Source organism: Lagenorhynchus albirostris, chromosome 4 (assembly GCF_949774975.1).
Source record: "Lagenorhynchus albirostris chromosome 4, mLagAlb1.1, whole genome shotgun sequence".
Classification (NCBI taxonomy): Eukaryota; Metazoa; Chordata; class Mammalia; order Artiodactyla; family Delphinidae; genus Lagenorhynchus; species Lagenorhynchus albirostris.
In genome coordinates this window covers 91,769,227-91,794,314 of record NC_083098.1, presented here as the reverse complement: position 1 = coordinate 91,794,314, position 25,088 = coordinate 91,769,227, and the positions used below count along the sequence as shown (strand labels likewise).

Below are 25,088 nucleotides of genomic sequence, written 5' to 3'. Positions count from 1 at the left end.
TTACAACACAGCTTCTTGTTACAGGAGTATTTTCAACTAGATAAGCTTTCTGTATGATAAATATTTCAACAGGTGCTCCCATGCAAATAGTTTGAGAATGTGTTTTTAAAATGGCCACATCATTAGAATAATTGTATAGTTTCTCAGGATCACTACATTGAAGGAGAAAATGAACAGGTGTTGTGATTTTTCCACATTTAGAAAAAATTAATAAAGTAATATCTTTAGTAAATCTAAATTGCTATGATTTTCCTCTGTGGAAAAAATAATCATATTATGTTACAGTTCTATTTCATACATGATTTGAGCTTTAACATAGCCTATTTTAGACTTTCACACAAAATAATGCATTGAAAAAATACATAGAAAAATTTATATCACATTATGGCTACTGTAGTGATTCTCTTTCTTTTTAAAACATTCCCAAATACTAAATTAATTTGTTTCAATATTTAACATGTTCACATTAAATGTTTAGATATTTAATACCAGCTACTTATTATACAACCTATTTTGTAACTTCTCACTTTAAAAAATGCTTTATCATGAGGGAACCCTGCTACACTGTTGGTGGGAATGTAAATTGGTGCAGCCGCTATGGAAAACAGTATGGCAGTTCCTTAAAACCTAAAAATAGAACTACCATATGATCCAGTAATCCCACTCCTAAGCATGTATCTGTAAAAGAGGAAAACTCTAATTCAAAAAGATACATGCGCGCCAATATTCACAGCAGCACTATTTACAATAGCCAAGACATGGAAGCAACCTAAATGTCCATCGACTGAGGAATGGATAAAGAAGATGTGAGATACACACACACACACACACACACACACACATATATACACACACAATGAAATATTATTCAGCTATAAAAAAGAATGAACTATTGATATTTGCAGCAACATGGATGGACCTAGATTCCATCAGCATTAATTCACCACTTACTGAGTGAAGTAAGTCAGATGGAGAAAGACAAATATTATATGATATCATTTACATGTGGAATCTAAAAAATAATACAAATGAATCTATATACAAAAGAGAAACAGACTCACAGACATAGAAAACAAACTTATGGTTACCCAAGAGGAAAGTAGAAGGGATAAATTAGGAGTACGGGATTAACAAATATACACCACTACATATAAAATAGATAAACCACAAGTGTTTACTGTATAGCACAGGGAACCATATTCAATATCTTGTAATAACCTATACTATAAAAGAATTCAAATATATATATGTATAACTGAATCACTTTGCCATACACTTGAAACTAACACAATATTGTAAATCAACTGTACTTCAATTAAAAAATGCTTTATCATGGTTTATATGGGAGGAAAGAAGGTTTGAGAAAATATACTTTAATTGATTTTTCCAGTTTCCTTTTTTTCAGCTTTTTTATTTGTATAGAATTACATGTTATATGAAGAAGCAAAGATAAAATGGGCACTGCCTTCAAGACTACAATCCAAAGATAATATTCTTACAGTTAATAGAGCCTTTATGTATTATTTTAGAATAAATATCCACTCCTAAAGACAATGTTAATATTTCTTGAGGATATATATTTTACAGTTTTTTAGGCAGTATTGAAAACATTGAAGATTTGAGATCATTACTGGAAAGTGGCTCTAAATTGATATTTGCAACTCTTTTAGAAGCATTCACTTCACACTTTACTGTATGTAAAACAAATGTACAGTGGCTAACACATTTTATTAATTAAAAAAAACTCATCTGTATCATTATTGTTTTGTATAAAGTTCCTTAATGACAAGAATTCACCTATTCATCTCCCTTCTCATGGTTAGTGAAGATCCAGCTGCTGGCAATTCAAGACACCGGTGTAAATGTTGGATGTAGATTCTAGGAAAGAAAATACATTTCAAGTTAGTGATCAGCAATCAGTAAAATCCACCCACAAGTATGAATCTGCTATTAATACAAAGCCTTATAACTTGTTGGGGGTTTTTAGATTTAGGCATTTAAACGACCTACGTACAATATTAACATAATCAAATCTAAATTATTTTCCTTCTAAATACGTGTTTCAGAATTTGTTTTTTTGTTTGTTAATTTTAAATCATTCTGTCACTGTTTGAATGGCAATTTATTTACCACATGTAAATTTCTATATTTCAAGGATGAATGTTGATCTGTTAAATATTTCTTAACCAGTGATTTAAACTCAAATGAAAAAAGGTATCAGTATAAAAATGCACCCTTCTTTCTTCCATCCACCAGGGTGCTGAAACCCTTACTCTGGTATCTTGAACCCCACTGAAATTTTATGCGGATTTTATGGGCACATGCTTTATGGAGGGAGGCAATACTTACACTTTTCATCAGATTATTAGTCTATGACACCCAAAGCAAATAATTTCTAATTTAAGGAAACCCAGGAGACCAGAAGAAAAATCATGAAAGCTTTGATTATTGCAGTGGAAAAATAAACATAAATGACCCACACAACCAGAATTTGGTCTATTTTCAGTGGGATGATCAACTGCTAACTTGTGTAATAGTGTCCCCAATGTCATTCTGGGTTTTATAAACTCTTCTGATCAATTTTGGAGCATCTTCTCATTTCCAGCACTTAATTCCTCTCCTTTCACTCTCCTCCCTTAGTACTCCCTTAACCTCCACCACGTCTAATTTTGCATTCGTGAATAGGGAAATCAAAGTGAAGCCCCAGCTCTGATGTGCATAAATAGATCACTCTCCAGCAGCCACCATACATTTTTCTGCTGTAGTGCAGTTTTCATGTACCAACCAGCAGAATCATGTTTGAGTTGATTCAGCAGGACTGCTTGAGACTTGGCTTGCAGTCTCCACTGTATACGCTAATACCACAGTCAGAATGACAGTGGTCTAAGCCTCGGGGCAGTAAATACTTCTTGAGATACATTCAATTGCTGTTTAACTGAGTTTAGCCTAAGGTACAGAGAAAAGTTGCTGATGCTTTCAAACCTGTTTAAACATTTTAATATTGTCTTGGCATGTCAGCCCGAACTAGAGCACTGTTAGGTGAAAAATGCAGTGAAATCCTGTAATTACAGGACCAAAATTTCCAGAGCTTTCTATGGGAGACCTCTGCTTGAACTACTGATTAAATGTGCTTACAGCCCTGAAAATGTTTATGCTTTCCATAATATTGGTCAGTTTGTTGCCCATGATAAGAAGACATAAAAGAAGTAGAATATATTGTTGCCACATCTCAGGGTGTTTTTTGATTTACTGCAGATAATATAGTATGTCCATGATCATGATCTCAGTGACTTATTGCTGCCTCAGGGAACTCTCCCCACCCCCTAAAGAGACAAAATCAAACAAACAAGCATAACTTATGAGCTTCAAAGAACAAAGATTGATTACTTTTATACTTCTGTGGATTGACTATTGCTTCTTTTGCAAGTTTTGCCTGGATCACTCATGTGGCTGCATTCACTTGGGGGCTTCGCTGGGGGTAGGCTCCACTGGGCCAACTGAGGTAACTTAGTCTGTCTCTCAAAAAATGTTTCATCTTCAAAGAGGCTAGATCACGCTTTCTGTCAGAATGGAGACGGCAGTCTTCCAAGGGCAAAAGCGGAAGCTGCTAGGTCTCTTGAGACCTCTCCTGGAAATTGCACAGTATCACTCCAGTTGTCAAAGCTAGCCCAGCTTCAAGGGGCTGTGGAAATAGAATCTCGACAGTAGGGGCAGTGATGTCACACTCCAAAGGGCTGTGTATAGGAAGATGAGAGGAACGTCTGGCCTTATTTTGCAACTTAAAACAAGCACGTACATACATCATAAAGTCTGCATAATTTGTATGTTAGATGGCTTTTATGTCTCATTGTTTTTGATCTCTGAAGGGTGTACCGCATGTACAACCGCTTTTTGTTGTCTTTTCTTGATTTTCAACCTCTTAGTCTTAGCTTATTGCTAATTTTTAACATGTCATTAAAATGGAGCTCTTTTTTTTTTATGTTGTGGCCCATGCAGGCAAAGCAAGATAAGCAACCCAACATCTTAGAGGCAAGTCTCTTTCAAATGAAAACGATTAATTGTGATGTTGATCTGTTTAGGTTGTAAAGATAACTGCAACTAATAGAGCATTTGCCCTTCAGTTTTGAGTAACTATAATGACACATTCTGAATAAATCTTCACTGCCAAAGTCTTAATAAAGAAGTGTTAAGGGGAACATCTGATATAGAGTAACCAGTGACCACTGTATTTTCCTAAGTAGGTGGTAGCTCTGGCATACTGCAGACTCTATCAGCATAAATCCATGAGTACTATTGGAAAAGAAACTCCAAATACATGCCCTCTTGACTGATGATTGTTACTAGGTCCACAGTAAGTTATCTGAAACCCTTGGAAACAAATAAATCTTAAAAATTAAATCTTTCATATATTAGAAAAGGTAATATCATGCATGTATATAATTTTAAAGATCAAAGAGTCTGAGACAGTGTCCTTAATTAAACACTGTTTCTCCCGGAAAACATATAAATATTCACACTATGTGAGATAAATAAAGATGAAAAATAACCTTGTACTGAAAGTCAGGTTTGTTGTAAATTTATGGGAAAAAAAGCTTTTGGTTTTCAAAGCTATTTTGAGGACTGAGTTGCAGATAAGGGATTGTGCACCTGAAGTTTCTAATATTTACTGAGGGCCCACTGTGTGTCAAGAATTATTACAAATACTTTACCTTTATTAACACATTAAATCTTCACAATAATCCTAAGAAGTTAATTCATTCTTATGCTCTTTATAAAGATGAGGAAATTTAAATGAATCAAGTAACTTGTTTAAAGTTACAAACTTATTAAGTGACAAAGTTAGGATTTGAGTTCAGGGATCCTGGTTCTGGAGCCTATTCCCTTAATACCCATTCATTCAGGGAAGACGGCAGAGAGGAAAAAAAAAAATCTATACTTCTTTAAATCTCTCCAGGGGCTGTGGCCTACTATTTACCTAAAATCTACAAGGCACCAGACACCATGATATAAACTTTATATACATTAACTCATTTATCCCCATAATACATGGGAAGTAGGTATTATTACTTCACATATGAGGAACTTGAGGCTCAAAGAAATTATATCCAAAGTCACACAATTTATATATAATGGGATCAGAATCACACTCAGCACTGCTGGGACTCCTAATCTCCTGTTCTTTTCACAAGTTCCACTCTGTCTTGAGAGAAGCACTCAGGAGAGGTATAATTGAGAGTGAAGTAAGGGTTGGTTGGATAAGCGATCTTTATTCTCTTCTAATTCAGTTGAATCAAGTGATTTCATGATAAATTAGAATACAATGTAGAAATCTTAACCCCCTTGTAGTAACACTGGATAACACTTACTTGCAAAACTATAAATTTCCCCTTCTTCCAGAAAGTGTTGGGATATTTGGAGGATCACTTACTGCTTATCTGAGTCAGTGATTTCCATCTTCTTCATGATCTGTTATGTGCTTATCTTTAACTTTCCCAAATTCCCCAAATAGATCAAAGGCAGGGATCTTTAGGCCATTTATATAAAAAAGCCAAGTCTGACTCAGTACTCAATTTTTGGATCTCGCTCCCTCACACCTAAATTTTATTGCCTATAATAATAATGTTCCAGTAAAACATTTATGTAATTATTTGTTCTCAGATTTATTATGTAAGGCAAAAGTTAATCATTTTCTGACAGCTATTATAAAATAAAGCATTTGATTGAATCATTAGAATAAAAATGATATTTTCATTTGGACTAAAGAAAATAAAGGTAATGTTAAATTATTTGTTGGAAAATCAACAGATTTATCTGCCTTTATTTGTTGTTCATCCTTTTGTAAAAGTTGTTTGTAGTCCACCAAATTCCACCAGAATTAGGTGTGTCTCTAGAAAAAGAAATCTTTGGATAACTGGAAGTCAAGACATATAAAGAGAGAAATAAGTACTTTAAAAAGGAATAAGGGAAAAGGTGCCTGTGTGTGATTTTTCTCCTCAAAAGAAGAGAATAGCACAATTTTTTATTTGCAAAATTTTGTCAAATAATGTTAAGAATGTGCTAAGTGCACAGGAAGGATGTGACTGTCTCGGAGTCTACACATTGATTAGCAATCCATTTATTTCATACGGTCAGAGAATTATTTGTATATTAAACAAATAAGCAATTGATACATATAGCTTTAAGTATCTGAGCTTAAAGCAAAACAAAACAAAGAAAAACTCTGGAAATATTTAAAAACTAAATGCAACATTTTCATGCTTCTTTTAGGAAATGGAAATAATCCTTTTATCTTCAGCCCCAAGCCAAGGGTCTGGAATAGGAATGGGTGACACCAGGATTCTGGCAGAATGCATAACTGAGTCCATCAAAATCTTTACTGGTGCAGAGCTGTCTTTAAGAGTCTTAACAATTCCAGTGCCCTCCTATAATAATACTTCTAAAGGCTTCTGAATTGTATAGGACAGCTTCCTGAAACATCAAATGCCTCCATAAATCTGGGCTTTCCTTTTTATTTCTAATGATGCTACGTATTGTCTGTCGCTACTTGCTGAGGTCATTGCAGCAGTATCTTCTCACCACCCACTCATTTCCCTGCCTCTTAAGAGCAAATACATTTCTTTTCAGAGAAAGAACTTGACTTCTTAAATTAGTTATAATTACCTCCACTTTAGGAAATGTATAGTTTTAAAAAGGTTGAATTATTATTTTTTTCATTAAGTAGTAAAATTTGTGTCTTTGTGGCATCTATTTCTTGTGCTCGTCAGATATGTTTTTTTTCTCTTTCTTTGGGGACTCTAGCTTTTTCTTATGGCTGTGGGTAGCAGTAATTGACCTCTAAATAACTTTGTTGTTACATTTTAAGAAGAAGCAATATGGTGTTATGGAAAACACTAAAGTGAAAGTCAAAACACTTGTTCTTTGGCCTCAGCTCTTCCGTAGTCTGGACCCCTCACTGTTTCCATCCTCCTTGCTGTTGGGTTGAGGTGATAAGTAAAAGAGATGAAATGTGGGGAAGTATTTTATGTGTTGTACATTGTTTGATATTATGATGGCTGAAAACTGTCTACTTTTGAGAGGGAAATTAACTTTATGTCTAAGAAAGGACTTTAACTTTCTAAAGTTATGTAACGTTTCTAGTAAATAGCATAGCTAGGTAAAAATGGAGAACTCTGCAAATGATGCTAAAGCAACAACAAGAGCTAATGAATATGATTTCTACTTCCAGTCCTTTCAAGATTTGATATGACTGAGTACGTGTGTAGGGGGGAACCTCTAAGGAACTGAGTTGGTTATGGAAAATGCTGATAAAGAATACCATTATATTTTGATACAAAACATTTTACTTTTTTAATTGATTTACTCAGTACCAAGTAAACAGAGTTCTGATTAACTATTTTCCATTTCCACTCAGGTCAAAATGAAAGGGAAGAGTACTAAACTAAAGCATGAAATAATGTTCTTAGATATCACAAAACACCTTCTTCAGTGGAAGACTGAAAGACTAAGAAGGATTACTATTTATGGAAGATCTGCCTCTGTAATTCCACAACAAATAGGACATTTTAAGAGTATATCTTTTATAAAAAAGAGAAAAAAGTGCATTTGATGATTCTGTAAGACCCCATATAACTTTTGTCTTTTAAAAAACATATATATATAATATCTACTTGAATAATTAAAATAAGAAAATACAGAAACACAGAAAAATACTATTCCACTCATGCCTTCCTTTAATAGATTGCATCATAATATAAATTGTGTTCATTGATCATTAGCATTTTTTGAGGATTCATTTGAGTCATCAAGATTGGAAGTTTTGATTGCTTGTGATGAATCTCTTATAGCCTTTCTTGATTATTTTCTAAATTTGATGATAAACACTGCAACATGTCTCAACCAATTAGTCTTGTCAACTTCCACTGTGGTCCCCAATCAAGTCTTTGACTTTGGAAATGACAGGAGATCCTTATTAAAAGTCATGCTTATAACCCAGACTATGAAGTAAAGGCTGAGGGAATGAATTGAAGAGTATCTCACTCCTAGTTGACTGGAAATTGAGTCAATCTAAATGAATATAATTTTTTTATGAGCTACAGGGAGTTCAAGGTGCACAAGTTAAGTATAACAGGTGGGAAGAGATGTTAAAGTATTAAGGTAGCTCTATGAGCTATCCCTAAATGCATCTCAAACAAACGAAAAACAAGGTGCTATGAATTTCAAACAGGAAACACAAATTAATCCCCAAAGAGCAGCGACCTGTGTAAGTCATTGTGTAAGTAAACTGTCACATTTCGTGAGACTTAAGTAAATATAGAGAGATGATTGGAGACTATTCTGGGTCAGTTCTGCAGGGAATGACAACCACATTTGTAGAGATTTTTCCTATTTCAGTAGCAAAATTTCTGATTATTGTCTTGTGTCCTTGGTAGGCATAAGAAAAAAAGAAAAGCTTGAATTTATTTAAGCAGTGACAAAAAAAGGAATGTTTAGAGTAAAAAGTAGATCTGATCTCACACTTTGCATTTTTATAAGGTTTTCTTTCTTTCTTTTTTTTTTTTTTTTGGTCTGTTCAAAGAATTTAGGTCAGCTTCAAATAAGCAAAGTATCCCAAGACAAGAAATATTCCCAAAGAACTCAATTTGCTCATTTAAACTGACCAGATTACAAAAACCATTCACAAAATTTGTCAATAGTTTGATTTTTAAAATGCATCTAAAATTTGTGTTTGAGAGACAGAGGGAATTTAGCACAAAAAGATAAGTAGAAAAGTGCTTTATTTTTTGATGATAAAATTAATAGGATCTGCTCACTTAAAAGTCAAATAGTAGTATTTGCAACTACAATAAATAATTATCTTTGCAATTTACCTTTGGAAAAGAGAAAAGTAATTCTAGATTTCCTATGAAGAATAATGGGATTTCCTTGCTGAACTCTGAGCACACAGCATAAAAATCTCAGGTCACAGTGGTTCAAAAATCAATGAGCTGACAAATGTCAATATTTCGGTTATCCACCCATCACTGTAGGAAAAAAATGACATGTAGTATTGGACTGCCTTGATTTAGGAGTTTTGGCAGGATAAAAATTCTGAAAATATCCTTATACAAATGATAATCAAATAGGAATATCATTACAAACTACAGGGGATGTTGCGTGGAGGCAAAAGCAGAGGGTTTAAATATATTGGATATAATTTAAATAACCCCCTATTCTATTTTAAACCAAGTCTACCCAGGATGCATATGCAAATCTCACTGATTTCATTTGTTGTGAATATATTTGCAGAGGTTAAATTTGTCAGTCTTTTAAGTCCCAAGCCTTGTAATAAAATGGTACTGAATGATATAAATTGGAGCATAGTCATGTTAGTCATATTATGTTCTTTTTTTTGGCAATAAAAGAAACTGTAAAATATATTAAATAAAATCCTAGAGGTAGTTTTCTTAGAATCTGTTGAGGTGAAGCAGGTTTTTCTCTCTCTCTCACTCTCTTTTTCAAACCAAAACAAAATTTGTTAAAAAAATATTTTTAATAGTAAGAAAATATATAACTGTTCTCCAAAGACAGACACATATAATGATATAACTTAGCTTTATAGAAATAGAAGACAGATATTTCCCACTCCATTAGGCAACACCATTAATTAAGAATACAAGCCATTTCATCAAAATTGTAGAAGTTTTGACTCGATTTACCCAATACATTGCATTTCATATAATATTTCCATTCAGCAAACACACTGGCAGATGTATTTCTATGTGAACACTCAACGGACTATACTACAGCACACATTAGGTCATTAACAAGGTGGGAGGCAGGAGCGTGTGGGCTAGAGTGGGGTAGGTGGTGATACTGCTAGTGTGCTCACACTTGGAACCCACTAGTACTTTGCTTTTTTACTTTTTAACCACATAATGTGCTGTCAATTTAGGTTCTACTTCTGAGCCACCCTGATGTTTTATAATGTATTTTTACTATAAGGTTTTGCATATTTGCATTCTATGAATAATGTAGAAGCAGGAAGGAATCCAATTGGCAAAGGTACACGACTTCTGGGATAATTTATAAATACAGAAAATTATCTTTTTGGATTCAATAACTTTCCTTATGCATGTGGAAAAATTTGTACCCATAAAAATATACATGTGTACTTTATTTCTACTTGAGAATATGCACATGTACCTGTCCTGTAACACATGCATATATACCTGTCTGTTCTACACACTTAAATTTATCAGTTTGTCCATTCCTCTCTTTCATTTGATGTTTTTGCAAAACCTTATCTTTATTGGATATGAAATAAAAATTGTTCTATGAGATGATGAACAGCAGGGTGTTGAAAAAAGGGAAATAATATGGTAAAGGAAATATAGATATGTAATATATATTATATAAATGTAATATATATATATATATATATCCCCTCCAATTTTATATAGGTCAGGAAAACCTATTGAGAAATGGCCAACTTTAATGGCTCCGTCTCCTTGAATTTCAGATTCAAGACCTCTTCCAGATGTAGCCCTAACTGGGAAGTGTACCCGTGAGTGTGATGAGTATGGCCACTCAGACTCCTGCTGGATGCCCGTCCGCACTTCTCCGGAGAGGAAGAAGAGCCAGCCCAAACTATCTACTTTCATGCCTGTTGATGAACGAGGAAGCCAGGAAAAGCTGGCCAATGGCGAAGCCGCCATCATGGGCGACCGCAACAGAAACCTCCTGAACAAAAAGTTGACCTCATCCTATGAGACCTTCAGTGCAGCTAGTTTCAGCAAAAATGAGGAAGCCAACACTGAGGATATTCCCCTTACAAAAACGGGGGAATACAAGCCATCTCCTGTCAATACTCTCACTAGAAGAGAAGTTTACCTGTAGGCTATAAAGAAGCAACAGCAAAGTTTTTTTCATGTATGAGAAGGAGGATAAGGGGTGAAAAACCTTACAAGACAAAACCTTGTAATCAAAAAGAGGGGGCTACCAAAGAGACAAAGCTTTGCCTGCTACTTCTGCCTCCAGATCGGGCCTTTAGTGAATGATACTGTTTAGCCTGATTGTAATATACAATGTAGAAACCATCCTTGTTACTTGCATGTCTAACCCCCTCACTGATTCCCAACACTGGCTCTCTCTCTTCCCCACCCCCCTCCAGAAAACAAACAAACAAACAAACAAACAAAAAAGATGGTTGCAAGTTTCCTTCATGGTAACAAGCCTGATTAGCAGAACACAGCACACTCTCATTATCCCTAAGCTGAAGTATGATTTTAGTCACTTTGATTTAGTTCGAATGTCATCTGGTTGGTCAAAAGAAAGCAGATCAGGTGAAATATATTTCAGACGTGTGATCAGAAATGATTAATCACCATGGAAGGCAATCCCTCAAAAATGATAAGAGTCCTTCTAAAGGTATAGTCCTTACAGAGGGGAACTCCAGAAGCAGCATTTGGGGGAGGATCACAGCTTTAATATTGTAACAAAGGCTGAAAACTAAACAATACCTGGTTGGAGATTGCAGTCCCAAATTGGCATATGTTGTTTTTCTCAAGTCAGAAGCATCAATTTCAATCCCATACCTGTATTGAATATTCTTAGTATATACATAATCTTGACCACATGTATCAATTACACTAGTTATAAGTTGTAAAAAATTATATATATATTTTTCAGAACAGCACCACTATTATCAACTAACTGGAACAATTATGTCATTAACAGGCCGAAGATCATGCGGCAGATCAGGGAAATCATGAAGTAGATTTGGTCTTGATGTGGAAATCCATTAAGCAACAAAAGTCACTGAACCCAGGCATGCACAGAAGCCCTCAAACACCAGTTTATTTTACATTTTCTCTATACCCAGAAAGCGTGCATTTTCTTTTAAAATGGATTTACTTTGAAAGCTCAGAAAATGAAAAGTCAATGAGACATATTTTTGGTATTAAAATAGACAATTAGTTGAGGTTAAAGTTTAGTTTCAAAAATATTATCAGGGAAGATTTTACTTTTTAAAATCATATTTGTGGGTAGGTAGGGAAAGAAAGATACATCAGCATATAGTCTTTAAGTTCACTATAATCATTGTACAGTCAGGTTATGCTTGCTGGTCTTATCCACATTTCAAATGACCAAGTGCAATTTTTACGTGTTCAGTGCACTCTTCCATGTTAACAAAAGTGCATTAATTTTCAATCCTGTGCAATGTGGCACATTTTGAGACTCATAACTTTGAAACAAGGTGACACCCTAAAAGACTTACTCATTAATGTGATTTGAATGTTATTTAACATAATCTCCTAAAACCAAGCCAGAGTAAACAAGAAAGAAATGAGTTCTGGGCAGTGACATGTCTCATGGTATACACATCTCAAAGTTAGAAAATATGCAGTTTTTTTCAGTGTAATATAAAGAAACAGAATATGCAGGTTTTGAGTCACTTCCTCTACAGAGGATAATTTAATACAATTGGAAATTGAGCTGAGACATTCAGAAAAAGTAACAATCCAGGGACAGACTAGGGGATAACGGGTGAAGAGAGCAAACAGTCTCATCACTGAATGTTTGTAACCTGGTTAAGGCATAGCCTTGATGGCTCTGTAGTGAAATGTAGAAAATATGTAACTCTGGATAGTTTCATGCTTTGCAATATTTCTCAGACTACAACATGAAGCAGCCTGGAATATAGGTTGTTAATTCACTATAGGTCATCAAATGCTTATCTTTGAAAACCACTTCTCTGTTTGGTGGGGTACTCTTTGAAAACCACTCCTCTGTTTGGTGGGGTACCCCCACTCTTTGGTGGGGTCATTTCCTTATGCTCTTTCTTAAATGGAGTTTTCATCTTGATGTTAGTTTATGTGTAATAGTTAGGATGAAAGAAGATATGTAATTGAAGAAACAAAAACATTGGACTAAAATATCAATAATTGAACATGTTTATGTTTGATTATTATTTACATTATGGAAAGATACAACTCTAGTACTTTGTTAGGAAACTGCATTAAAGCAGTTCTGCCTTGTATAATCTGTAAGTACCTATTAAGACAAAATACTTCTAAAGATACTTATGAAATGTATACATATTTTTTCTTGCACGTTACAAAGGAAATATTCAATTGCATAACACATGTGTGCAGCAAACTTTTTAATGCATTTTTTTCTTTCTTTCATGAGACACTTGAAACATTAAATAGCTCATTTCACTCTATCTTAAAACCCTTCTGTTGTCTATAAAGCTAATACGGGTCATATGGGCTCTTTGGATTAATTGGATCCACATTCCCCAATGACGTCTGCACAACATTCAAGACAGCCATGTCATTGTCATTTAACTTGTGAGCCTCTTTAGAACTAAAATGGGTATGAAAGAATAAAATTCAGTGTACTGTAAGTATTTGCAGTAATTCTAGTAGAATTAGCTATCATAACATGTTTATTATTATAATGAGTTGGCATGACACAGAAATATATTTTGTGTTTGTATGACTTTTATTTTGAATAGGTTAAATTTGGTGCCACTCCATATATAGAGTGCTTTTGAAAAAAATCAATAAAAAGAAACAAAAAAAATAATAAATGAGTGAATGCAAAATAAGCAACTGTGCCTTTTATACCTGTTGTTATGGTAAAAAAACGGTTGTTGGGTTTGGACAATGAGGGGAAATGGGCTATTCTCACCTTTTTTGACCTTGTATATTTATCCATGTTTATTTTCTGAAAATAATAAATAATATATTAAAAATTTGCCTTCTGACAAACTCAGATAGTGGAACAGTCTTAAATATCATTCATTCATAAAACAAAATTTATATGGGCTGCTTAATTCTGTCTAGAAGGCTAAAACATTTATTGTAATAGTAACACAGAGATTATCAGGGGTGAAGTCAGTCCATTTTGCAAGGTAAAATATTGATTTACAATTTGTATTCTTTCTTTTTTTGTTGTTATTTTTCTTTTAACTGCTGTTTCACTTTGGTTGTACAGTATATAAACCATATTTGTTTTCTGTACACAAGAAGCTCAAGTGAATTTTGCATGCCTTATACATTAGGACACATTTATAAATTGAGTAACTATATAAATTTATGTGTATTACAACGTCTGTAGCTTCAGTCTAAAATTTAATGCTCATTCGGAACCTCCAGATATCATTATGGTTTCTGACTGGCCTGCTGCCTGAGTTTCAGAAAACAAGGGAGGCATTATTTTTATGGGAAGAAAACTAAGATGGTAATGAAGATGTCTGGCTGAAAGGCTACCCTAGGAAGCTGTCTTATAGGAAAATAAAACACAGAGACCAGAAGAAACTGCCAAGAATCAAAGAATCAAACAGCTATCCTAAAACAGGCATGAGAAATCTGAAGATCTCAGTAGTTTTAGGTATATTGTATCAGTAATAAATATACAATGTGTCCTTAAGGAAAAAAAAAAAAAGAGTGAAGATGATCATGAGTATAGTAAGGCTTGTTAGTTGTGACCTGGGCAGAGGTATATATAACATCTGGAGGAAGGCATCATTTTTTCAGCTACCTAGGGTTTACTTTCAGACAAGTTTTCCTACATTTTAAAGCACTTGCATTCAGTGTGGTACGATCCGTTTATAATGTTAATCATTGACTATTGTTCTGCTACTTGGATGTTGATAGTGAAGCAGAGAACAATTTATCATCGTTTATTATGAGTCACTATGCACGCAACTATGCTAAACATGGCAAAATGTATTAAACACTCGTCCAGTCCAACTATTTATGAAATACTTTACATAATTTAATTTGCTTTTGTACAGTTTTATGTAAATAAATTGCTTGTCATTTTTGTCTCTGCAGATTAAAATATAACATGGTCAAATGGCTTCACACTTGTCAGTGTACTTCTCTGTTGACAGGTAATTCAATTTTGATTGGACGAGAAGTGAATGGATGCATGTACCAGTTTGATTTTAAATGGTATGATTTCTGCTAAATGAAGATGGAATAAGGAAGATGATGCTGCAGTAATTGTTGATTTAGAGGGCACTGGGCATAACTGTTTATTACTTTGCCTTATAATGGAATAGGCCTTGGATTCTTCAGTTTCATCAAAATAATTCCTGAGACATTTACCTAGCTGGCTTTGAAATCTTAAGTCTACAGTGGAAGAACTTCTCATCAGTAATATAAAAATTGATTTTTTTCAGGTGTTATCTAGAGAAATTTTACATTTCAGATAAAATTAATTCAAAGTCAAAATGTATCTCTGTAAAGGAAATTTGGTTTTTAATCTAAAGTAATGATGAATACAAAAAGAGACTAAAAAAAAACCTTATATCATGTTAGATATAAAGAAACTTGAAGCAAAAATTAGAATTTTTACCTTACTCACTGTTTTTAGTTGAACTTTCTCTACTTTTTATATTTTTTCAATCATTTACTGTCTTTTATGTTAAACTATTGCATTTACTCTTCTTTGTCAGATTATTACCCTAACTATAGTGGTTATGTTGTTTATTAAATTGTTATTTATTCAAACAAGCAACTTCTCTTCTCCAATCCACCTCAGAGACTTAGAAAAGGAAAGAAAATACTTTTTATATAAGCTAATAGATTGCAAGGAATGTTTGCCCCATCTCACAACAGTACTTCTAAAATCTACGGATGTGAAAAGTAGAAATTCTGAAGATGCTTGCCTTGAAGTTTCCCTACCATTTTTTTCCCTTTCTTGGTTGAAAATTCAAAATACTTTACATAGAATGACACATTCATTCTTAAATCAAATATATCTTTGTAAATTGATTTTGGCTGACAGCCCTCCTTCTCTAAAGAAGAAATTAAGGGTGAAGTATGATGAGAAAGTCTGCTGCAAGTTGTAATGAATTGAAGAAATATGTGCATTCATTTGGCTTTATGATCATCTAATGGTGAGACCCAAACTTCAGTACCTAAATCAGTAAAACATAAAATAAAATCACTACTTTTCTTTTAAAATCTCAATTTAGATTTAATAAATATATTTTACCCTGAGACTGCATCCTTTGGTTAAAATATTTTTTAAAATCTCAAACATGTAAAAATACAATGATGCATTTTAGAAAGTAGATAGACATAAAGCAGGTCAACAAAAGTTGTGTGTATTGCTTCCAAGACTTAAGTTTGGTTATTCTACCACCTCTGATTCCTTGAAGAGTTCCATCTAGTTACTTAGAAGCTTGACTTAGCATAACAGTATCTTACATATACAGCACACATTATGGTTTACAAATGTTTTTGTAAGGTTGATTGCAAAATTCCCATAATACCTGTGATATAAACTGAACAATCTATTAGAATAGCCATGTATGAAAGATTTTACTTGTATTAAATTATTCTTAGACTGAAAATAAATTTAACACAAAATTCTGCCAGTGTTAACATCTCTCTCCTAGCTTATGTACCAATGAAAACATTTTTTATAATTTAACAGATGACAAGGAAAAGGAACTCTTCCCATTTACCTGAATAAAATAGGCATTTGGTAAATTGGGAATGGGAGCAGAGGGGACACTAATTACTCAGACTGGCAGGTAGTTATCTTCACTTGACATCACACAACATACTCTGGCAGTAATTGTAACTTGTATGGAATTTCTGGCAGCAAATTGTAAATCTTGAAAACATCATAGCCTAATTTTCCTGCTGAATACCCTTGGCCTAATCTATCAGGCAATGAGGTTTTTGTGGACCTTGGCTGGATATCGAGTCATTCTAGGTTTAGGGACTTGAATGATCACAACCAACAATCAGCACTATCAAAATTGATCAGATAATTTTGAATTCCCAAAATTTACTTTGGTTTCAACAGACTGATTTCATAAAGAAATCTGTTCACGAGTTTTGGTTTTGTAATTTTTTCTCTTTATATTTAACTTCTTTGTGTCCTCATCTCAGAGCACTTTGCCTTACTCTGTTTATTTGTTCTGTGTTTTTCCTGTGTTTTTCCTGTGTTTTTCCTCTTTCAAAAGCAAAGCTAGTTTTCCCAGGAGGTGGCAGAATGTTAGGTAGCTAACCCAGGACTAGAGGATTTGCAACCCAATCAGCTTTATTTTAATGGAAATTTACAATATCACTCGAGTTCTTGGGAGTCAGAGTGAATAGGGACTAAACTTATATATGTTTATTTTTATACACAAATCTTTATCCCTACTTTATGCCTACTTTAATACTTGTTTATAAACTGCATGGAGGAAGGTGATTAACCAAGATAGTATAAATTTTCTAAGCTACATGGAATGAGGAAAGGATATGAACATAAAATGTGAAAAGCTAAAAATTTATGCTCTCCTTTAGGCCTAACTTCGTTTTTTTCCTGTCTTGCTGCTGTTAAATGTAAATTGTATTCATTGGTTGAATTTAATATGTGTGACCCACAAAAAAATAATTATGTCTTTTTACTGAACTTCCTGTGGAAAGATGTAGAAGTTGCTCAGTTGTTCATAAATGCAAAATTTACCCCCAACATTCTCAGATGATGCCTCACAAAAATTATAGTTCACTTGTGATATTCAGTTTTATTTTTTTCTATTAAAAGTTATGATTCAAATGATGTATCACCGAAAAGGTCATAAGAAAGGTGCATGAGGTCAACAGAGAAATGCAGATATAATCTTAAAGATTAGAATGGGTTTTGAAAAATAAAAATGTTAAAGTGCCTAATTAAAAAAAAAATAATCCATTAAAATAAACGCCTGAATGAGCAGTCTAAAGAAAGAGATAGAAACAAGATGTTTTATTTTGGTAATTTAATTGAAAGTATATTACAACATCCCAGACTTAGCAAAATTAGTAGTAACTTGATAGGATAATGTCAGTTTTTTTTCCAAGTGTTTTTTATGCAATAGTACATCAAATATTTTTATTACAGTTTTATGGCTTGTTATAAAAATTTGACCATGTATTTAAACCATTTTATAATACATTTATGAAAAGGAAGTAAGGGCAAAACATACTAGAAAAAAAAGTAAAGTAAAGTAAGTAGATGGCTAGGTCATTTACTTATAATTTTAAAACCTGCCTTTAGGAGAGAAACACTTACTTGAATGTTTTTCCAGACCCTACAGTACAGCTGGAATATACTAGAATAGTGTTTCTTAAACTGAAATTTGTGATCCACTAAGTTTCTAGAGATTCAGGTATTCTATGAAAATTTTTAAAGTTTTGAGTTTTATTAATATGATATCAAAGTAATCTTTCAGCATAAATAGTTTTCAGTGATAATTCTCAGTTGAAGTTGAATTTAATAGAATAAAATGTTCATTTTGTAAATCAGTATTTATCCATCTATTGTGTGAGCAATTATATTTTCTGGAGTCCAAAGGGATTTTTTTCTTTTTTACAGAGGTCCATATTTTAGTTCAGCTATGAGAAAAACCAAATCAGAGATTTGGATAAGAAGCAAAGTCTTAAACAATGTGAATGATTGGACTAGAAGATACCAGCATACACAGACTTTCTATAAAGGGCTAGATAGCAAATATTTTAGGCTTTGCAATTTAAGAATCAAAATCAAGGATATTGTGTAGGTATTTGTATGAGAAGAAAGAAAACAAATGTCTAGTTTTTTTTTTTTTTCAACCATTTAAATGCATACATAACATTTTTAGCTGAGGAGACATACAAAAGCATTGGGCTGGATTTGACCAGTGAATTACAGTTTCCTCAACCTGGTATACCAAAAACGGCTTCAGCTGAGATTAATTTCAGAATTCATCACTAAAATTCCTTTTCTTACACCTTACTTAAGGATGCCCCTGTCTGACCTGAACAGTGTTAGTATATGGCTTTATCCAGCAAAGTCACTAATAACCACCCTCAAATTTTAGACTATGTGATTACCCTGGTTATCAGGATCATTTCTTCCCATTGACCAGATACGTAAAAATCTCATCCCTAGATCACAATAGGTAGACTCCTTAAGAGATGCAGGTCGATGTACAACAGATCCTCAGGCATCTGGAAAGGAACTCATAATCTTCTCAATGCAGGCATCATCATTGTCCATTTCAGAAGAAAGATAAAAAGAGTGTCTTATACTGGAAGTTCCCAGTTTGGTTTAGAGGTGGAAGACTTCCTTTTTTTCATTGGGTCGAAAGCTTTAAACATACTTCGATTTAAATGCCACAGATAAGGGCTGATTATTTTATGTATGCAGTTTATTTATGTTGAGTAACAAATAGTATGAAGTTTTATATTTAGAGCATGACATATGTAAAATAAAAATAAGAAATACAGTGATGAATGTAACGGCATTTTTGGAGTGAGGTGGGGTTTTTTTAGTTCTTTTTTATGTTTTCCAAATTACGTACATGAATATGTTTTACATTAACAATAAAAAAAGTGAACATTTTGAAGTATCCTAAAATTATCTGTGGTTGAGTGAATAAACTTTGGAATAATAAGAGAAGCAATTTAATTTTAAAACATTGAACACTTTTCATCTGATAATACCCCCAAAGGAAATTGTGCTTAAAAAAAATCTTAGATTATCATTCTAGTGTAACATTTGACATCAGCTATTTCCTCTCCCAGGAAAGCAAATATGATATGCTAAATAACTTCAGAGATTGTTGTTACCAAACTAGTGTAAAGGAAATAATCTTTATAGAAAACCTAAATATGAACACTGCTAAACCTGTAAATTAACTTTGAAGTTTATATTTTGAGGAAACTAACATATAACCATGCAGAAAAAAATCGACAACTACAATGACCCTATTTATCTAAGGTTTGATCAACATAGAAAATATGGATAAGTGTTTCATCTTGTAAATTGTATTATTTCAATATACATTTTCTAATATGACTATCTCTGAACCTTCAATCTAGGAATTATCGTAGATGTTGACTGGGTAGTAGTCAGCACTAGTTGATTTTGTTAAACCTCCAGAAATGAAGCTATTGAAAAAGCTACCATAAAAATCTATGCCTAGGGCTTCCCTGGTGGCGCAGTTGTTGAGAGTCCGCCTGCCGATGCAGGGGACACGGGTTCATGCCCCAGTCCATGTAGATCCCACATGCCACGGAGCGGCTGGGCCCGTGAGCCATGGCCGCTGAGCCTGCGCGTCCGGAGCCTGTGCTCCGCAACGGGAGAGGCCACAGCAGTGAGAGGCTCGCGTATCGCAAAAATAAATAAATAAATAAAAATTTAAAAATCTATGCCTAGTCTAGAAACAATCGACGTTCTTATTGACTAAATTAATCTGGCAACATAACTGAAGAAAAGAAAAGATAAATTTTCAGTCATAACAATGGGTACTGTCAGTCCATACATGGTTTAAGAAATAAAAAGGGCAAATGAAAATGCTACCATACAGGGAAACCCTTCAAAGCTATAGCTGTTATTGGCAAAGAGAGGGTGAACAGGGTAAGCAATATAGCCCTAATCCAAAGAAACTGATCCTTCAGTGAACTGTCTTTTTTTTCTAGTATTTGAGCTATGCTTCTGCTATGTCAATTACTAGGATGCAAAACGAGATATTTAGTATACTGCCTGTCGACTTCTTTCCTTAAATTGCCTGGAATACTCCAGGCTCGTTTTTTTATTAGATGAAAACAAATAGTATAACAGGAGATTTGATTTTTTTCTCTGCTTAGGATTTATATGTGTTTCATAGCCAGCATTTTGTTATCCTCAGGTTTAAAGGCTCTAAGTCATCAGAGAAACACTCCCACTTGACTATAAATATGTCAGACGATTATAATGACAGTGTCACAGGTGGAAAAATAATCTTCACTCTATTGTAATAAGACCCAACAGTGAAAAAGAATCATGCATTGCTCTGGTGCTTCAGTGGAGATGAAGGCACCAATTTATACTTTAACTCTTCAAGAAGGGCAGGAAGATATGTAAACAGAAAGATATACTCAGGTTTAATATCAACCTGAATTACAAATATAAAAAGATTGCTCAGGATAGTGGATTGTAGCCAAATTACCAGAAGTTAATTTGGAAATGGCATCTGCCTTGCTTGCTTTCACTGGACTCATGAAAATAATGCCTTGACCTCTGCACTACTTGATCCCTCACAACACCATGGCAAAGAATTCCCAGAAGTGTCACTCCTTCCACACACGTTTCAAATAACCAGCATAGAGGAACCAGGTGGAACATATTTATTTCACTCACACCGTGGTCAACTACTATCTAGGAATGTCTAGATGTTCCTCTTAGTTCTAAATTTATATCTTAGCCGTAAGTCAATTCAGTTTTAACCAGTGCGTAAGTCTTGGTTATAACTGTGTGGAGCGTAGCATAATTTCTAGGCTAAGATCCCAATTAGAAAGTGCATTTCAATAACAGCTTCTCGAAGATGTGATGGCACTTCTCAGTCTTCTCCAATTGTGGAGGGAAAAAACTTCTGGAAAATTGTCTATTAAACTGGTCATTGTCATTCTGACTTTTAAAGGTATTTCTCCTTATTTTCCAGTCCATAAGGATAACTTAACTCAGAATAACATTTCTAAAAATGTATCATATTCTTGCAGAAAAATTGCTCGTATATCTTTTCCCCCCTGAACTTTTTAACATTGTGCATTTCCTCCAGAAAATGTGGGTGTAATTTATTAACTTAACAAAATAATATGAGGTATATCAAACACAGTGATGGATATTTGGGGTACAATGAGCAAGTAATAGAAGGTCTTTTCTCTTATAGCATTATAAAATACATGGAAATAGCCAGAGAAAAACAACATTGAAACTGAAAAGAACTTGGTATGGTCAAAGATGAGAAACTAAGTTGTTTAGGATAGCTTGTGAGGCATCTGTCTTAGACTTTTGCAGTAGGAATAGCTACTCAAAGAGGTATCCAAGATCAGGAATGAGGATGGATGGGGATGAGGGGTGAAGAGGTTTTTTCAGGGAAAAATAACTGTGTATAAAGGACAGGGGGTCTGAGAGAGCATGAAAGTTTGAAGAACTGGAAAAGATTCAGGATGGGGAAATGATAGAGAAGGAAGGGTATGCAGGTGTTTTGGGGGTGGAAAGTGGAAGGATAGGGAGTAAGTGTAATGGGGGTAAAGGTAAGAAAGGGATGAACCACCCAAAAGTTGTTCTCATCTCCCTTCCTGAGAAAAAAAAAATCCTAATATTGGAATTGAATTATTTAGTGTCATTCTGTTTCCAAGAACTGAGACATTTTCAGGTTGTTCCAGTAGCTGTGAGAAATAAGAAAGTTTAGGGTCCATCTTAGCAGCTGAAGCCCTGTCTCTCAGGGAACTGACTTGTTATTCATTATACCACCCAGTTTCAACACTTACATTCATCTCCTGACTGCCATGGATCCCCTTATCCATTCTTAACCAAAGCTGTGACTTAGCTCATCTCTGCCTCTCCTGCCATTTTTGCTGCTGTGGCCAATAATTGTACTTTTTAGACATACCCTGTCCAATATGGTAGCCACTATCCACATGTGGCTATTTAAATATAAATTTAATTCAATTAGCATACTTCAGTCTCAGTTCTGTTACAATCTGACTGAGTTAGGCAGAATGATTGAGTTCATAGGTTGATGGTCATCCTGTTGGTTGTTTTCTGGTCATTCTGCTGCAATCGGTTGAGTGCGGGGTGAGATGAAGGCAAAGATGATAACCAAACCAGAAGGAAATTCCTGAATCTGCTGCTTTTAGTGGAAGAAGGAAGCTACAGGCATCATACCATATATATTTCAACAAATATTTGTAACTCTGCTTAATGCCAAAGTTGAAGACATGCTCCATGAATTTAAGGAACATGTTAGTTGGAACATTGGTAATACTAAATGCAAAAATAAGTATCACAGTAAGGAAATACATATCTATAGTTCTTAGAACATAAAAAGGCTGATCTGGCTGGGGCAGCTGGAGAGGCTGAAAATGGAGGCTCATTAAAGTTTAACCTGGAAAGATAAAGAGGAATTAGACAATAAGAGGAAAATAAATATTCCAAGCACAGTGAGCAGCAATGTTAAACGTTAAAGGTAAGAAAATAAAGAAATCAGAGGTTGTACCTTCAAGTGTCCCGTATTTCCAGAGCACAATAAAGAGGAGGGGCAGTCATCCCTACATCCTATCATACAGCTCTACCGCTTAGTTCCATTCTTTATACCCACACTGTGTATTATTTAATCTTTCTTCCACATTATTTTGATACATCACTATTGGTGGGTATCTGCCCTTTTCACCAACAAAGCACTCCTTCCACCTTCTTTTGGTAAAATCACCTCAGTTTTTCTTTGCCAGTTGTTTGCAGCTAAGGGTTTCCATTTTCCCCTGGCCTGGTGTTGGGTAACTCATGTTGGACCAATTTGACCCTCTCTCCAATTCAGAGGGGAACCCAAAACAGAAAATGATTTAGCTTGTTGATTCTGATTGTGTCATCTTGAAGATTATTCCATAATGTCTGCAGCCTAGAGCCCCAGAGCTGTTTCCAAAGAGCTCTGTAAGAGTTTACCTACTACCTGACTTTTATCAAATATTTTAACCTTAATACCTGCAATATGTGCTTAATGATATTCATTGAAGAAAAAAAACAATACCGGAGAACAGATGCATATTCTCAGTGTTCTGTTCACATAGTTTTAACTTCTTCCCTTTTCAGTTGAATCTTCCTTAATCCCTTCATGACCACTCTGTGCCCTAGTTAGGCATCTTCACTCTTTCTGAACTTTCCTGGTAGATTTCAGTCTCTAGGGCATTTCCCCTCGTCCCAAAATGTGTGCTTCCAAATCCTGCCCACGGTGCAAGGCCTAGATCAGCCTTAGATTCCCTACCACTTTCTCTGATTATTTCAGCTCACGAATCATCTCTCTAATTCCTTGAAACTAATTTGGGAGATAAATATTATTTCTTCATTTCTCATTTCCTAGAGGAGAGAGTTTCACAAAATTCTCCTGGCTTCTTGCCTCACATCTCACTCTCTCACAGCAGAAGAATGAATTGATTTATGGATGAGAAACAGACAATTGCTCATTTTCTTTCTTGAATCCAAAGGAGTGGTTTTTTTTTTTAATTAAAAAAAAAACAGGGGATTATTTCTTTTTCTTTCACTTCCTTGGTAGAATATTTGCTTCTTGCATTTATGTACATCCTCATCCCATAGATCTTCTTGTAAAGTTATAGATATAGATAAAAGTAGAGATGGAGATGGAGACAGAGATAGAGAATCTACAGGTTTCTCAGCATCTTCCCCACATTGTTTGTGACATAAATGCTAGTGAAAGAATAGAGCCTCCCCAATATTCCCAAGATTGATAAAAATCTCAAGACTCCCCAGATTGGTAAGATACTTACCATAATATCTTATCTTTGCTTTTGTGGTCTCTTTTTAATAAGGAATATTATGTGCCAATTCTGAAGAATTTCAAGAGTGACATTACTTGTAGTAATGGAACAATATTCTTGGAAGTAATTGAGCACATTTTCTGCTAAATTACTCAGCATATTTCAACAGTCTCAACATTCATTAATGTACTAATTTTGAGTGACTGATTGCTGGTTAATAGGTATCTTTATTCATTGTTCATGAAAAGTGACTATGATTTATAATAACACAAAGAGCCAAAAAAGTGGGCCGTAATGACTTTCTTTGAGATTAGCTTTACTATTTATTATACACATTGGCATAACTTTGAATATCTGTTTTGGAATCTGGAACATACAAGAAATAACACTTATCCTTAGTGTCGCTTTGAGAATAATGTAAATTAATATATATCAAAATGTTCTTTGTTTTAAACTTCCTTAGACCTATTACTGATTAATATAGTCTGAGTTTTATACATAATAATAAATTTGTACAATACAAACACACACATCCTCTGCCTGCTCTTGTTAATGTTTTTATGCAGCATTTCAATTTCTACATATATAAGATGACATTAATATTGTTAATTGTCAGCTGAAGACCGATAGCCACTTGCATGCTTAGCTGCAATATAAATTTGTAAACCTAGGCAATGACTAAGGAGTTTATAATAAAGAAGGGCATATCTTTGTGAAATAGTAGAAGTATGTAAATATGGGAAGAACTAGAAAGGGGTGAGTGATTGCAGATCCTGTGCTTATGATGAAAAATAAATTTACATTTACAGCCATTTCATAGGC

The 25,088-nt window shown here is 34.1% G+C and overlaps 1 protein-coding gene across 2 annotated transcripts in view; it reads left to right on the top strand.

The window, feature by feature from the left end:
• The window catches only part of PCDH7 (protocadherin 7), a 448,326-nt gene that overhangs the window by 395,875 nt on the left and 27,363 nt on the right, over positions 1 to 25,088 (top strand). Inside the window, exon 3 of one of the 2 annotated variants that reach the window (XM_060148382.1) lies at positions 10,499 to 10,927. The exons of the other annotated variant lie outside the window; for it this stretch is intronic. Within the exon in view, the coding sequence (XP_060004365.1) occupies positions 10,499 to 10,875 (377 nt within the window). The 3' untranslated portion in view covers positions 10,876 to 10,927. Of the gene's footprint in view, positions 1 to 10,498; positions 10,928 to 25,088 lie in introns of those variants that run through there. 2 annotated transcript variants of the gene reach the window in all.